The 17,976-nt window shown below is 40.4% G+C and overlaps 1 protein-coding gene across 2 annotated transcripts in view; it reads left to right on the top strand.

Moving 5' to 3' along the window:
• LOC134744450 (protein winged eye) overlaps nt 1–17,976 on the top strand; it is a 256,339-nt gene that overhangs the window by 171,812 nt on the left and 66,551 nt on the right. For both annotated transcript variants that reach the window (XR_010128090.1, XM_063678262.1), the window contains exons 8-9: nt 4,439–4,564; nt 15,275–17,700. Coding sequence is in view for 1 of the 2 variants with exons in the window: in XM_063678262.1 (XP_063534332.1) it covers nt 4,439–4,564; nt 15,275–17,700 (2,552 nt within the window). In the remaining variant the exon portion in view is untranslated. The remainder of the gene's footprint in view (nt 1–4,438; nt 4,565–15,274; nt 17,701–17,976) is intronic.

Genomic DNA, 17,976 nt, shown 5'->3' on the forward strand with positions numbered 1-17,976 from the left:
TTCGTTACTCATTGAATCACTCATTATCGAAAGATTACGTACATAGGTATCCCTACTTAATTAAATTTTATGAATGCGAAATTAACACTGATTGTCTGTCTGTTACTTCTTTACGCATAAACCGCTGAACCGATTTAGATGAAATTTGCTAAGCAGACAGAGGCAGGGAAAGATATTTATAGTTTTTATCAATCATCATCATTATTCCACACAGACGAAATCAGGCGCAGAAACTAGTAGTAATATTTAGTATTCTACCTATACCTCCTAGCAGTTATAGGTTAGTTAATGCCTAGGTTAGCTGGAATATTTACGATAATGACCACGCAACAAGGCCAAGTGCTTGTCATCGGCCCACGGCTTGGCCAATGGATTAAAGCCTGTTGTGATATACTTATTATTGTTTTAATTCTATTTATAATGACAAATGGGCTATATTATTTTACTGATGTTCTTTTCTTACTAAATTACTGAAACAAAGTCGCTTTCCGCTGTCTGTCCCTAAGTCCCTATGTATGCTTAGATCTTTAAAACTACGCATCCGATTTTGATGCGGTTTTCACCTATCAATAGAGTAAATTCTTGTCTTCAGGAAGGTTTTAGTGTATAATTTGAAGAGGTTTTGTGTGACCCGTGCGAAGCCGGGGCGGGTCGCTAGTAATTCTATAATTAGTCTGTTTTCTTTTTAATTATAAAAAACTCATCATCATAATTGTTAAGAGCCTAGCTCTTGTCAGAGTTATCGATGGAGTACCTAATCGCCATTTCGTTCTTCTCTCTGCCACTGTTTTGCTGCTATGTCATCTGCAAACCTAACCGTTAATTTTGACACCCTCTTTTCCTAGATCAACAATACAATACAATACAAATCTTCTTTATTGCTCACCAATATAAAAAGGACATGACATACAAATTAAGCACTTAAACTATGGTAGACAACAGGCGGTCTTATCGCTAAAGAGCGATCTCTTCCAGACAACCTTAGGGTAGGGTAATCTCTCTGATTATCTTTCTGATTCTTCTTTTTCTACCTGGACCTTATCCCATTTACTTGGGGTCGGCCTCCCATGTCCTTTTTTTCCACTCTGCACGATTCAGTGCTATCTTTGAGTCTAACTTTAAATATTTCAGGTCTCTTTGGACCGTCGACCACCAGGTGGTTTTCCATGTCTGCACGAGGTCCCAGGTAAATCCAGAGCCACTTTGACTACGTGGTCGTCTGGACGTCTTTGAATATGTCCGAACCATCTCAAACGTCGTTTAACTAGTTTATCTGCAATACGTGCTATTTTGCAGGCCTCTGATGTTATTATGTATTTCGTATTTTATCGAGGAGTGTGAGTGAAGTGTGACACCAACCGACCAGCGCAGCATGCGCATCTTCGTGGTATATGGAGTTTATTTACGTGGCTCTTGTTTGTGCCCCAGCATTCTGAACCATATAATATAGAGGGTCTTATTGCTGTTTTGTATAATTTTCCTTTTACTCTGAGGGTCATTTTCTTGTCGCACATCACGCCAGTCAGCACCTTCCATTTAAGGTAACCAGTATTGCTTCTGTGTTTCACATCTGCGTCTATTTTTCCGTCACAGCTGATCACTGAACCCTTTGATTATTTGAATTTGTCTACCGACGGTAATGGTGTTTGGTCTATGTGGATGCCCATATCTTGCGGATCTGTGATATCATCGAATATGCAGGGCATAAGTTCAGTCGTTTGTCGGGTGATTTTAAGGCAGTTTCAATCAAGGGCTTCCACCCAACCGTTTACGTCGTCTTGGAGCTCTTTGGCAGTCGGCAATTAGAATGACGTCATCCGCATACAGCATGCTCCAAGGCACCGGTCGTTGAATGTCCTTTGTTAAGTAATTCATTGTTATATTGAACAGAAGTTGGCTGAGCGTTGACCCTTGGTGTACTCCAACCTTTAACTCAAAGCATTCCGTGATACCCGCAGGACAGGCGATTTGTGTCGAGATGACTTCATACATCTTTATTATCTTTCTGATTCATATATATATAAAGAACTACGCCATCCATTTTCTATGAAAGAAATAGGTGCCGTTTTCTTAATTAAGACCCCAATCCAGAATCTAGTCGTATCAGTAGGTAACATGAAATGTTTCGATGGGTCATCTCGCCCTTATGGCCATTTACCCCGGAATTACCCTAATGGACTAAAATAAGGTTCCCAATTAAAAACTGCAAAAATATTTACGGTACTTAGTAGGATGCGTAATTGCGTATAAAATGTCGAGGTTGGCAGTTAATATGTAAGTGCAAGCCGATTGGTTGCAGCTGTCAAGGCTCAGTGTGCCTAAATTGGCTTGTCAAGTTGTCATCAGACACCTGAGCGAACCCCGCTGGCCAATTTTACCATATATAGTCACATGGGGCTTGGAGGATATAACCAAACGGAGTAGCCATTAACAGGCTTTCCCCTCTGTCGAAACTATGGCCAATGGTCATACACATTGTATGGACTGACGTTTATCTGACATGGCTATTTTTACGTTACATTTGACGTGCCCCTCCCCCGTAGAAATTGACAGTTTTGTACAGAAAATGACTGAAAAGTCGTCTCCGTATCCTCCAAGAAATGTGGTGTCAAGAATGATTAGTGGTTAAATAAAATAAAGTTATTTCACGCCATATACGAAACGAATTACTAAATTTGTTGAACAAACGGAGACAATTCATGTTGGAAACAATTTATTTTTATTAAATTGGAAATATTTACTAGGTAATTTGACATTAGGTACACAGAAGTTATGTAATTTTTCGGTAGTAGGTAAGTACAGTCACCATCAGATATATCAGAGCGGCCGAGGTGCTCACAAATATCTGAACACGCCTCTATTGTCTTGCCAACAATATATTTTTTGTAAATGTAAAATGTGACCTGTAAAATTTGCTTTTACCAATAAAGTTCTGTATTCTGTAACGCGTTAGAGAGTGTGTTCAGATATATTTGAGCACCTCGGTAAGTTTTATTTGACAGTTTAAATAAAAAGTTGTATTGAGTAGCCACAATTTAATCATCCCCTCTGTGACACTGATGAGATAATCGTGAAAAGTTCAAATGACTTTTAATTTTGAATACTTTGAAAGTATGAAAACGTGACTAAATTTGGCCCTCTAAAGATAAAAGTACCTAGTTTAAATATATAGATAGTTTATTATTCATGTAGGCATATTACTTTTTTTTTATACCACGTCGGTGGCAAACAAGCATACGGCCCGCCTGATGGTAAGCAGTCACGTTAGCCTATAGACGCCTGCAACACCAGAGATATATTACATGCGCGTTTAAAAACCTGTACACTCCTTTTTTGAAGAACCCCATACTGTAGCCCCTCGGAAAAACCTCGGCAGGGAGCTCATTCAACAGCCGAAGCGTCCGCGGGAGGAAATTCCTCTTAAACCGCACAGTACGCGACAATTTAGGTTCTAGGGTGTGAGGATGAACACCCTGCCGATGGCGAGCGGTACGGTGATAGAAAGCGGCCGTTGGCATTGTGTCAAACAACTTTTCAGAGCACAGCCCATTGTACAAGCGGTAGAACACACAATGCGCTTATGAACGTCAACGCAGCGTCTTACGTAAGCGAGCAACTCACGAACGCGAAGCGAAGCGGAGCGGCGCGGCGGGCCCACGGCGTTCGCGTTCGCAACGAGATCGCCCACGTAGGACATTTCTATAGGTATCAAAGGATTGATTTATCCCGCGCCGCATCGCTTCGTTTCGCGTTCGCGTGTTGTTCGCGTACGTAGCGTGCGTTAGATTGTCGTGTCAATTTAATTGCAATTTTCAAATAGTGGCGACAAGAACCAACTGCGTATCTATATAACTTATACGGATCCTTACACACTTTCGAGTGAAGATATCGAATACTTAGTACCTTTAGACTGATATAGTGATAACCTGATAACCAGCAACGTATACTACTTATACTAGAGACACTGAAATTGATAAAGAATGATATAATTTAAGTAGATTACGATTGGCTTATCTAATACTTCGATATTGACTGATACGATAAAATCGATATACTTGTACTAGTCATCTTTCCATGGGAAGTTTTTGTTTTGTTTTTAATGAATTTTATATTACGCATTTTTTTATTTTAGTGGATTCTTTCGTAACTATTGTTCAATAAATTACTTGTAGGTAATTTGATACAATAGGTAACTATAAAACGAGACCATTTCTATAACTAAAGCTGGCTTTAGCAATAACCCTTTAAATTCATGCTATTTATTGGTCAATTCAATATTATTTCGATCGAGTTTCAATCACTATCGAACCCATAATAAAACGATACATCCATAATGAATCGCTTTATTATACTTTCATACATAACCAGTCAAATGTAATTGCCTCCATTGATTAATATAAATTGTTCGTACGCGCATAACACGATTCTTCTTTCTCAGGGCCTGCGTCATTCTGTCATCCGGACGGCGCGGCGGCCATGACGGTGCTCTGCGACGACCGGTCCGCCCCGCTGGCGTGGCCGGCCCCGCCCGCGCCGCCGTCCGCGCCCCTCTGGCAGTACCCCGGTAAGCCACACCTCTTATACGCTTCTGCTAGCCTGGTAACTACGCGCCAACTGCATTGCGAGACCGCCGCGGCAGCGCCGGTGCCTTTCCGAAGGACCCCGTTGAGTCATGCTGCTTTGGTAGCGGCATTGCAACTGAATTTATCCGGTCAATAGCTGTTGACATTCCATCCGGTCTTTGGTATAAACCGGCCGAATGAAGAAGACCATCAAAGGAACTCCTATATTGAAAGGGAAGGGTATCGTAACGCGGTCGGCTTACGCGCTGACGCGTTTGCGCGCTACTTTAGCGCCTCGCGTGAACTCTTTCAAAACTTTTTAATTGTTTCTTCATTCTTTGAATTCTTAATTGTTGGGTTTTTATTAACCGGTAATCTGACGCTCGTTTATTACGAGCGCGTTCTTTATAAATCTCCGTTTTATTTGTTCGAATACGAATGCATAATAAATTAGGCACACGTTTCTGAGGCCCGAGTGATAATAATCTTGATGTATCCATCGAGAATGAGATGAATGACGTTGTATTTAGGACAGGTGATAAATTTTTTGGTAGTTAGATAATTTCGTCAAGTATTTTCGTCAGATTTAAATTAGATTACTGGTTTTATTTCAATACACATTACGTTACGTCTTATGAACATATCGCCGCTATACTTACTCAACCTCGTATCTGCAACACTCATTTGATGACAAAAACACCCTTATTCTGAATGAAAGAAAAGCGACATTTCCATCAAATGATTGTTGCAGATATGAGGTTGAGTAAGTATAGCGACGATATGTAATTAACTAGTGGCTCTGTGTGAGTGGATCCCGCGAGCATAAGTAGCTTAAATTAAAATTAAAACAGAAATGAAAATCAAAAAATTTATCGACAAAATAGAACCCTGCTCACAAAATTTCACGAGAATCGGTTGAGGATTGCGACCATCCATACTAATATTATAAATGCGAAAGTCTGTCTGTCTGTCTGTCTGTGTGTTCCCTCTTCACGCTTAAACCGCTGAATCGATTTAGATGAAATTTGGCATAGAGATAGGTTGAGTCCCTGAAAAGGACATAGGATAGTTTTTATCCCGAAAATCATCCTTTAAGAAAGTAAAAAGCGGGGTGGAATTGAGATAATTAATGAAGTGTCTGCTAATTTGTGTGCATAATATGCTCAAATTGAATAATTGCTATAAGATTTTCTCCAGGCGCTATTCTTACTCTAGCTGGGGTTACTAAGTCCACGCAGACGAAGTCGCGGGCAAAAGCTAGTTTTACATAATAAGAAAAAATAAGGCAAGTGCTATCATATAAAATTACAAATCTGTAGAGAAATTTATATAAAAAAAATCATTTACATTGTAAGGCATCTTTTATTTTTCAATAATTTTACTAAAGATTTTTTAAACGCCTTTAAATCCTGATCTTTGATTGAGTCAGGTAATTTATTAAATAATTTAGCAGCCATTACGTATAAGCTTTTATTATAATAGGCGGTTTTTACAGGGATTTTTGATGATCAAGATGAGACAAGCTCACGTTTAACAACGGGTATGACAAAGACGGATGGAATGCAAAAAAATAATCAAAAATAACGGAAACTGTAATAGATGTCATATATTAGAGAAAAAGTGACGAAGCCCTCCAGTGGTGAAGGCCGGATTCGAACCGGCGTCTTTAGCTATCGCGGCTAACGCCATGAACCCCTAGGCCACCCCGCCACGGCCTAGCGGCGGGTTGTGGCGGGGTGGCCTAGGGGTTCATGGCGTTAGCCGCGATAGCTAAAGACGCCATGAACCCCTAGGCCACCCCGCCACGGCCTAGCGGCGGGTTGTGGCGGGGTGGCCTAGGGGTTCATGGCGTTAGCCGCGATAGCTAAAGACGCCGGTTCGAATCCGGCCTTCACCACTGGAGGGCTTCGTCACTTTTTCTTTAATATATGACATCTATTACAGTTTTTAATTTATATATAGTAGTGTGACTACTTAAAAAAACACAAATCAAAATATTTAATAAAATAATTTGATTTATTCCCAAACTTGTTCAAAAATTACGGATTTCTTCGTAGGTATCCGCCGATATATTATCGCTCCGTCTGTGACGAGCTTTATGCGATATGAATGAAATGTCGCATGGCATTAAGTCCGCCTGTTGTACACTTTTTATGTCCAATAAAGTTTAAAATAAATAAATAATAAATGTATGAAAAATGACAATGCGCTTACCGCTGCGTTAAACCGCGTATACAATATAGTGTCATATCATTAGATTAATATCTAATGTAAGATAGTCGAAATATTTATTTACATACAAGATATATGCAGTGGTACTACGTAAACGAAATTAATAACCGGCTTAATTACTTACCTTGATGTAATTTTTGTAGTTTTTTGTTTAATGTTTGTGTTTTGTTTAATGTTTGTGTTTTGTGTAATGTTTGTGTTTTGTTTAATTTTTGTATTATGTACTTATGTGTCACAGATACTCGAAATAAATGTTTTTTTTTTTTAAATCTAAAATAGGCCCTTGAGGCATTGTACCAAGGATGCTGGCGGCATCCTTGCATATCGAAAATCTGCAGACTTCGTAAACAGTTCGAGAAATACAGTACTGATTAAGTAAATACTCCTATTCCTATCGCAAGAAATAGGAACAGAAACTTTAACCCAAAATAAAAGAAGCGACACGGAATATTAAAATAAAATGTGTAACTAAACGTGAAAACAGCAGATTCTTTAAAAAAGTTGTGTCGGAAAGCAAGAATCCATAGGCAGGAAACCAGGAACTTTAAAACTTGTGTCGCAAAGCACGAATCCATAGGCAGGGACCAGAAACTTTAAAAGTTGTGCCGGAAAGCAAGAATCCGTAGGCAGGGACCAGAAACTTTAAAACGTGTCGGAAAGCACGAATCCATGTTAGGCGGGAACCAGGAACTTTAAAAGTTGTGTCGGGAAGCACGAATCCATAGGCAGGAATCAGGAACTTTAAACTAGAAACGCGCAAAACGCTTCACTGAGATGAAAAGATGAGACTATTTCCATACATTAGGTATTTTTAGGGTCCCAAAGGGTAAAAACGGGACCCTATTACTAAGACTCCGCTCTCCGTCTGTCTGTTACCACTCACCAGGCTGTATCTCATGAACCGTGATAGATGACAGATGACAGATGATGTATTTCTGTTGCCGCTTATACTAAAAAGTACGGAACCCTCGGAGGGCGAGTCACTTGTCCGGTTTTTTAAGTTTCGATTGGCGTTGTCTATTTACGATTGTCATCTTCGCTATTTCATGCAAATAGGGAAAACCATAGAATAACTTATACATAGGTACTAACAGATTTTTGACAAGTTTTCACAATGACACTGTTTTTTTTTTTAACAATGATGGATACGAGTCCTTTAATCCAAGTCTTTATTTTGCTATTTTTAAAATACTTCATTTAAAGAGTTAAATGGCAGAGAATGCACTAGTAATCATCAAGGCGGTTTGTTTACAGGCCTACCGCGAAACGCGAAAAACGTGATAGAGAGGCATAAACCGCACTTTCTATTTTCGTGTTTCGCAGGCAGGCCCTGTGATTGTGCTAGTGACGCCCTCTACACAGAGTTTTGCGTAATATTCCCTATTACCCGGGCTTGCCTAAGTTTCTTGCTTGCATTATTACTAATTATTATAAATTTATAAATATTGCTTAACAAATATAAGAATTAAATATGAAAAAAAAAAAAAATTATTAGGTAACTAAATCATTGTTTTAATTTTAAATTTCTACCTATATGGAGCCGAAAGCCGAAAGTTACAGAATGTCCCCGACAGTTACAGAATGTCCCCGATAGTAGGTACCTATAATCATCCCATACTTAACATATTATGAAGATGTCAAATGTATTTTAATTATAGGTGATAGGTATCATAGATAGATAGGTAAACTTCAATATGTAACTTCATTGAAGGTTCTGAAAATAAGCAGCTATATATTTGAACACGTAATTAGGGTTCCTGTGTTATTGTCAAAATATCGCGCTAAACTGAGACCAAAAAATTATAATGAACACGAAACACTAAACGCAACCAGTTTCACACCAGCATCATTCGTTTCACACGCTCCTTGTCACTTCCCTACCATAAATAATCTATCCTAAAAAAACCATAAAAACTCAAATTATCGATAACCCACGCGTGGGCCAACCCTATTATGCTTAACGCCGCCCGCCGCGCCCCGCCCCTTTTCTTGTCTCAGCCAATCGGTGGGCTCCGTTGTGGTTAAGGCGGGGCGGTGGGGTACGCCTCGAGTGGTGTAGTGTTGTGAATTAGTTTTTTCTGTTTATGTTTCGCTGGTGGCTCGGCGCGTGATCATGGCGATTGCTGGGTTGAACGTGACACGCGATTTTTTGTCATTGAAAAATACGTTTTCTGCGTGAAAGCTTGTGGTTAGGAAATGTTATTTACGTCTAATATGACTACATACATATAATTCTGTGTAGGTGATTACTTATTATTAAAATAATTAGTTGTTTTAATGACAATAATGACGTATGAAATCGTTGCACCTATTTCACACATCAGCATAACTCATCATATGTAGGTAAAGAGGCCCACTGACTATCAGTCCGCCGGACGATATAGGCCTGTCAGTTGTTCGGAACTGTCAAATTTTTGTTCTAACTGACAGGCCGATATCGTCCGGCGGACTGATAGTCAGTGGGCCCCTTAACACTCGCAATGCTAGGAAATGAAATAGTTATTGCAAAACACATGTTGTAATTTTTAGTAACTTTTTACCTGAAACCTATTAGATATAGGTACAGTCGAAGGCAAATATATCGATCCAGACAAATGGCTCAAAAATATGTGAACACGACTTTATTGTCTAAGGTGTAAGACCGTACACATATTTTCGAAACTTTGGGAATGTATATATATTTATACCCTTGACTGTACCTTCTTACTGAAATATTTTTGTTTATTAAAAAAACCTGCTTACTTACCTATATTAGATGTACCTACGAGTATAAATATGATTTTATTTTGGCGATTTTTAACCGTTGCATTATCTAAGTAAGCTGATGCTGTAATCTCGTTCTTTTTGGATTAACTAAATGAAAAAAATATTAACTAGAGTCTCATGGAAGTCATGGAGTTACAGAAAATATTACTTACTTACTTACTGCTGTGGCGCGACGACCCGAAGTGGATCTTGGCCTCCGACACCAAAGACCGCCATGCTACTCTGTCTAAAGCCGTTTCTGTCCAGTCGACGGCGCCGAGTTCGCTGAGGTCTTTCTGCACTTCGTCTCTCCAGCGGTACCTAGGGCGTCCAGACAGTCTTCGGCCACTTGGTACTCCAGAAAATATTACCTATATCATATATATCCGTTTCAAAAGAGATCGTCAAAAAGGAACAATATATTATAACATTGAAAATGTTTATCAGATCGTTTTCGTGGGAGAGTGTAATTCGGCTATAGGTATTTCCAAAAGTTACAAAGATAGACGAAAGGAAGTGGTACCTATTAAAAGATGAAGGAGCTTGTGGAGCATCATAGGGTACAAAACTTTTGAAATTCGGTCCGTAACTTTTTTGGAAAATCGAAATGATGAAAAAAACGACAAAATTTCCTGTTTTTTCAGACAGAAAGTAGATTTTTCTGAAAACAAAAGCCGATATCGAAAAAATTTAAAAAGCTTCCGCGTGGCAGATAGATTGTCTATTGTTTGGATAAAGAAATTTGGGAATCAGTTGAAACCCGTGGGCTGGGCAGCTGCCCTTATCATTGAATGATTATCAGTGAGATTCGGCTATATTAATGAAAGTTATAAAGATAGACGGAAGGCAATGGTGTCAAAAGATGCAGGAGCTTACGGGGCATCGTATCGTACCAAATTTTTGAAAATCGGTTTCTATTTTTTTTTGTATAATATCGAAAATGGTGGGAAAAAACTGCGAAATTTTCCGTATTTTCCGACAAAAAGTTGAGTTGAGTGAAGTCGAGTCTAGGATCCAGGGGTTAGGGTCAGGGGACTAGGGTCCAGGGTGTAGACCCTGGACCCTGATCTGGACTTTTTGACCGTAGGGTCCAACGTCTAGGGTCCAGGATCTCGGGTCTAGGCTCCAGAGTCCAGGGTCTATAGGGTCCATCAGGGTCCAGGGTCTAAAAATTTGAAAAATGGAACTACGATTTCAATAGACGAGCAGATGGCTGAACTAGATACTTACTAACTAATCCTAAGTGCTTTTTATTTTTGATTTTCATTTTCAATGTCATTCGATAGTTGCAAGAAGTGCCAAATCTGTTATTTTTTTATGTAGGTTATTTATATGGCCTAAAGTTGTCAAAGCGAACATAAATATGTACCGTATATTTCGATGACAGTGAGTCTTGAATAAGTATTATTTTATTAATAGACTTTATACGATAAGTAAGCTATAAAATACGAAAAAACGCAGTTACACATCGAAAGTCATTGGAAATTTGGGACCGTAAACCCCATTAAAATAGCGAAAAGTTCACCGCATTGTATTCAGATATCGAAACACTAATCAACCCGTTTGTATGACCTTTACGTCGCATTTTCTTATACTTGTATCTGTTTATTAATGACCCAATTAAATTAATTACGCCTCCCGTCCCGAACACGTCATTAATCATGTATGAGCTCGCGGCTGTCACAAATACGAGGACTATCGATATTGTACCTTAATTTAGAGGGGGTAGGTTCCTAAATGACTTACACATTTGGGTTATGAGATTGCCAAAAATACGCCTGTCAAATGTTATCTACACGATATTGAACCATTATTTGTAGGGCGTAAGTCTTAAAACATTTTGGAAGCATATGCGATTGAAAATGAGCTGATCAAAAGTAAAGTCGCGATTATGGATGGTATAGAAAGGATGCCAATCTCTTATGGCAGAATTGTTGCAAAAGTGACCGCTTTCAGCTTTAAATAATAGTTCCTAATCTCTCCGGTGGCGCTAGTTAGGCTCTGGGACATGAGTGTAACATGAACCAACAAATAACCCGACCAAATTACGTAGGTTGTTTTTGGTAGTATTTCGGTGTATGGTGGCGCCGCCTAATTACTGTTTTTTGATGGACACTTTTCATACATAGAGATTTGGCTCCTTTATACAGTCTCCATGGTCGCTATAAAGAACTTTCACTTCTAGCTAGATTTTTTAACTTTTACACATTCCTCCTTTCCTTCCTTCCTTTTTCCTTCATTCCTTCATTTCCTTGCTTCTTTTTTTCCTTATTTGGAAAATGTATGTACCTAATGTAAATAATTGATTGTTAATGTACATATTGTAAATAACTATTTACATTATGTATATTTCCGAAATATTAAACTTAATTTCAATATTTGCATGCTGCCCTTGGCTAAACTTGTGATTCTGCCTGCTTATACCGATTATGTCAACTTAATGTACTAAGCTAGATTATGATACCAATGTTTAAGCAAATAAATCATTATAACATTTAAAACTTTCGCGGTTTGAACACATATTAAATCACATTTAGAAACGGGTCTATCGCGAATTTATTTTGTTACCTTTATTTAGAAGTTAAAGCCAAGGGATCTATCTTCGGATGTGTGCGCGGATGTTGTGAGTGTTGTGTGTCAGACTATTGACAATAATTAACTTTTATGTGTAGTGGGTGGTTTGAAAATGTGATGTCTACCTCAAACTTTAAATGCACTTTTCGTGGGGTAGTCACACAAATCTCTGTTTTGACATTTTGCTGGGACGTCAGTTAGCCGCGACCACGACCAGTGACACCTGTGTCGAAACGTCGGTAAATAAAGGTAACAAAATAAATTCGCGATAGACCCGTTTCTAAATGTGATTTAATAAATAAATCATTATCTTATCTTTTTTAATTTGGTCCTTTTTATGTTATTTATACTTACAGTCACGAGTTCTTTCGATCCTAATAGGAAAAAAGTGTATCAAGATTTTCATTTCTATTCCGTTAACTTTTTTCGTGACGGCAACGAAGTGGAAGGATCGAAAAAATGTATGGAAATTTTGGGACACTATTTTAAAGAGAGAAAAGCTCGTTTTTTCTAAGTAGAGAAGAGAAATAATAGGTAACATAAATAAACATTTACAAATTCAAAAAAATATGTAGTGTACAACTCAATAAATGGCCTACCTAAGTTTAAAATGTTAATTGGGGTTATTTTCTATGAAAAGGGACCTTATTGTCGATGGCGCTTACGCCATTATAAACGATGCTCCGATATGAATACAATGCCGCGCGACGCTGTGCGGCGTAAGCGCCATCAACAATAAGGTCCCTTTTCATAGAAAATGACCCAATTGTTTACATTGTTGTGATGGTTGAGTCGATTAAAGCTGAATGTGAACGTGTTTGTCACGCTAAATGGACTCATTTGGTAGTTTTGCACATGCTTGGAACATTAATCGGGATTGAGAAATAGTATTTATTTATAATGGAGTAAATTGAAACAGCAAAAGAAAGCTAAATTTAAAGAATTTTATTACTCATAAGAATAATACAATTCATTTACATGAGTCAAAGATAGATATAACTCCGTAATAGATGGATACAGTCTAAGGAAAAAACGTGCCTCGAAAATCAAGAAAATTTTATTCTCGATCAGAGGGCGCTACTAGTTTTGGCCTACAGTCGTATAGATAGCGTTGACGGTCTCGTTTGTTATTTAACAATTTTAACGCATATCAGTGAAAGAACATGGGTCAAAATCATAAAAATAATCATTTATCTATATTTAAATACATTATATTGTATTTTTATAAATCATCATTTTTAGTTTTAAAGTGTGTCGACAGATGGCAGTGAATTTACTGGGGTTACAAAATTTACTATGACAGTACCGCTCTAGTATAAGTTACTCTATGACATGAGTTAACATCGATTGCAAGCATATTGCAAGCATATGTGGTATTTTCTATAAAAAGGGACCTTATTGTCGATGGCGCTTACGCCATTATTAACGATGCTCCGATATAAATACAATGCCGCGCGACGCTGTGCGGCGTGAGCGCCATCGACAATAAGGTCCCTTTTCATAAAAAATGCCCCATATTACATTGTAACATTTAAAACCTTCGCGTTTTGAACACATATTAAATCACATTCGCGTGCGTGTTGCGTTAGACCCAATTGTAAATGTGATTTAATATTACATTGTGTTTAAAATTACAAGTTCTATTGACGACGACTTTACAGCATTAATCTTCTCTTTTCTCTGCCAAAATCCAAAGAGCTTCTTCATTGAGGTTTCTATAAAACCAAACTCGCCAAGTCCCTCCGCAATCCTGACTTAAGTACCAAAAATTCTGACATGTCAGCGGAAATCCTACGTCACGAATTCTAAAATAAATGTAATAATGAATGTTTGTCATGAAACCGCGGTAGGTAACGTGTAATGTGATCAAAGTTAGTATGATTCCCACACAGCGCGCACATTCCGACACGCAGCGGAACTGCGCGCGCACATGTATACGGATAGTGGACACTACGGACGGATCGAATATCAACTAAACAGCCTATCAGGGGGCCTACCCACGAGGACAATCGGTATGATAAAATCGGTAAAATATATCGGTATGATCGATGAAACGATACGAAATGTCACGTAACACGTAACTATGCCTATACATTTATGTCCGACTGCTAATCGTAATGCTATTCTATTTGAGGTTGAAGTGAACCAGAGCTAATACCTACATCATCACCAAAAATATGACAAATACTAATGTGCTCAAGATTTTTGAATTTTTAATGTTTTGCCAGTCCATATCGTTTTTCCGTTTCGGCACTGATCCAGTGTCGGATGCGGCGATGTCTTGATAAAGTAGACCCCCTAAAGGGCTTATTACACTTTGCTAAATTTAGTGACTAACAAGAGGGACGCCGCTATACGTGAGACGCGAAAAGATACATCCTATCGTTTCTCACGTATAGCGTGTCTCTTGTTAGTCACCAAATTAGGGTAGTAATAAGCTCTTAAGAGAGACCCCACAACTAGCGTTTCCCGAGCGTCGAAATCTAGTCAACTGTGGCTGCTGCTCGACGCAACGTTGGCCTAACTTCGCAGCGACTTCGATCGTTGGCCTAACTTCGATCCGTCAACCAAACTGACGACCGAGGTCATATCACTATCTCTCTCACTCTTGCCATGATCACGTAAGCATGAATGAGAAGTTTTACGACCCCGGTCGTCTGTTTGGTTGGGGGATACTATAGCTAGACGCCGACGCTAAAGCCAGTGTGGGGTCACACTTAGAAGTCAATTTACAGACCTTTAGTAACTATGACGTCAAACTTGGGAACGTCATTGTTATTTCAGTTACGCTTTAAGGCATTCACGAATACATTAATTTAATACAGTTTACTTAAATGCAACTAAGAACGAGTATACTCATTTGGAAGTATAATTCTGATAGATCCGCCGTCAGAATCTTATTGATATACTAACATGGGTTTCATGAATGAAATACAGCGCCAACGCGACTGATTCTATTGGTGTTTCCCATGTTTGTGTACCTATAGTACTTTTTTTTACGTTTTTTTAGTAGTTACTAAGAAATCAATGGAGTTGACGCTGCATTTTATTCATGAAACCGATGCAACTTCTATGATCTTAGAAGACTTAACACCCTTGAAGGTAGGTATGATTGTACCTTCCTAGAAACGAAACTTAATAGTAAATTTTCTTCTTTCCAGCCCAAATGTCGATGGAGAGCATGGTGATGGGCGGCGTGGGCGTGGGCGGCGTGGGCTCCGTGGGCGGCGGCGTCTCCTCCATGGGCGGCTTCCAGCTCGTGCGCGACCCTGCGTCCGGGGCCCTCTTACTCCTACCCGCCCCAACAGACCTACCACACACCGTCGTCTGGGGCGGCATGCCTTACCCTTCCACCCCCTTGTTACTTCCTCCAGCTCCTCATCCTTCACATCACCTACAGCTACTGTCTGGTGACCTCCTTGCTTCCACAGCCACCTTACAACACACACATACGCATTCGACAAGGCTGGTGACATTAGCACCAGCCCCAGCTCAACATAAGCCAGACAACAGGAAACCTATCATGCAACCTCTTATAACTCCTCACGCTTTAATAAAGATAGAAGCCGAACCGCAGGAAAAACCGCCACCAACTTTCGCTCCGGAACCCGTGCCACAACCGATGTTAGCAACGCATTTGTATTACCAGCCGGATTTCACTGAACAGGCTTGCAGAAGCCAAGCTACGTCGCCGGCCGCACCGCCTACACCGCCTCCTGATCACCATGAGGCTCCAGCACATAAAGACGCGTCTAATCAAACGGATCATATTGATGATGATGATGATTCTCCTAATCATGCTGATGAGGATGAAAGAGACGTCGCTTGTGTCGGTGTCGCTCATTTCCCTGAAGAAACACCGTTACACATGCCAATGCTTCAGCCTTCAAGGATAGACAGCGCTGAGGAATCATCCTCTGAAGCCTTAGCAACTTCTGCTGTAGTTGGAGCGGTAGAGAAAGCGATACATGCTATCGAAAGAGACGAAGCGTTAGAAAATAGCTCCAGCAGCAGCACTTCTAACGATTTAGTAATCGATACGGCCAGTACATCGCCCATTCCACCACAACCGGCAAGGTCCGTGGTAGATGTCAGCGGCTTAGAGCTACTGTCGAATAGCATCGAACAGTTTGAGAGAACTACTCCTGCAAGCATGCCGAGTTTAGACCCAGCACCTCTGACTGTTGATACTAGAACTACAACAAATATTATGATTAAATCAAGCCCTAAATCGCCTCCGCGTACAGATGCGGAACCTCAAAGAAGATTTGAGTTTCCTCCGGCGGAAGCGAGCACAAGCGAGCGTGCGAAGCCATCGTTAGACGGACTGGGTCTGCTGTGTGCTCTCGCTGAACAAAGATTCATGGAGGAGGTCGAGAGCCCTCCCACTAATCGTTCCACGTCTTCCCGTCCATTCATCAAAAGCGAGATCCTGAGCCCAACGGAACCTCATGTACCGACCGAGTCCAAGAAAGACCGGAGCCGAAGGGACTCGTCAGCGGAACGGCGGAGGAAACGAAGCCGCGATCGCGAGGAGCGACATCGCCATAAGACAGACAAGATGCGTCGCTATAAGAGAGAGAAAGATGAAACCAAAAATAATGGAGGAGAGTTAGAAGCGAGTTTAAGACGCGTTACGGCCTGTCCATGTGGCAGCTCGCCCTGTTCGCACACAGCGGCCGCCGTACCTTCAGCGCACGCTCTTGTCAATGCCATGGAAAAAGACCTGCGCGAAAGGTTACATGAGCTTCAACGCCAATGTGACGAGAAGCGAGCCCAACTCAGCGCTATGACACCGCCCTTACCCGCCCTACCCGCTTTATCCGACCCTCCTACTCCTTCCACGCCTTCACCCCTGGGAGCTCCATCCCCAGACTCTGACAGAGGTTCATCTAAAAAGCGCAAAGTCGGCCGCCCCCGTAAAGTATCAAGCCCAGACTCCACCGAAACCATTGTTGCCAAAAAACCCAAGTCTAAGAGCAGTCTAGTCGGCTACTTACTAGCCAAAGGCAAGCTGAAAGGCGGCATAGTGTGTTCTAGAGGAGAACCTTCCAGGGAGGAAAGCCGGACAAGCAAGGTCCGTCCGAAGTTGAAAGCGGAACCGATTTTGAAGGTATACTCCGAAGAGGAAGAAACCGAATGGGGTCTGAATAGATCAGCAAGCTCATCCATGGAGAGCCTAAACGAAGTTCGACAGAAAAATAGAGAAAAGGTTGATAGATTAGTGCGGAAGCATTCAAGAGACGATATGCCTGAGTTGGAATTTGCTATGCGTCGCGCAAGTGCTTCCAGTGATAGTGAAAAAGAGCGTCGACGTGCAAAGAAGCGACGAAAGAGTTTGAAGTCTAAAGAGCGTGAGGAAGCTAAGGAACCAGGTACTGAATCCAAACCCGCTCCTGTATCAAAGTGTACGCTAACAGAAGATAAGTTGGACAGTAATCCGCGTGTGCTCACGGCTATGGGAGGGCTGTTCTATGCGGGGAAACTGAGCGCTGTGACGGCCCCTGATGTATACGCCATTACCCTCGATGGCGAGAGGGGGAACAAACCGCATATACTGTCTAGGGAGGAGACGCTACGAGATGCTGTAAGTAATTTCTTAATTTTATATTGATATTATAGATTTGATTCGCATCTTTCAATGCGCTAAGCGCTTTACCCAGTTTGCCAACCAAAAATGGCGGAATCTGTCTATCTAACTATTTAAACTATTCGCTATTTACAGTAATAATTCTCGCTTCCGCTAGGCTCCACAATCCGGCTGGCAAGTCTTTAAAATATTTGATTGGTGAATGATAAGAAATACCAAGTTCTTCTGCAGAAAAGCCGTCTCGTCTAGTACTAGAGTAATATTTTTAAGTTT

Source organism: Cydia strobilella, chromosome 9 (assembly GCF_947568885.1).
Source record: "Cydia strobilella chromosome 9, ilCydStro3.1, whole genome shotgun sequence".
Lineage (NCBI taxonomy): Eukaryota > Metazoa > Arthropoda > Insecta > Lepidoptera > Tortricidae > Cydia > Cydia strobilella.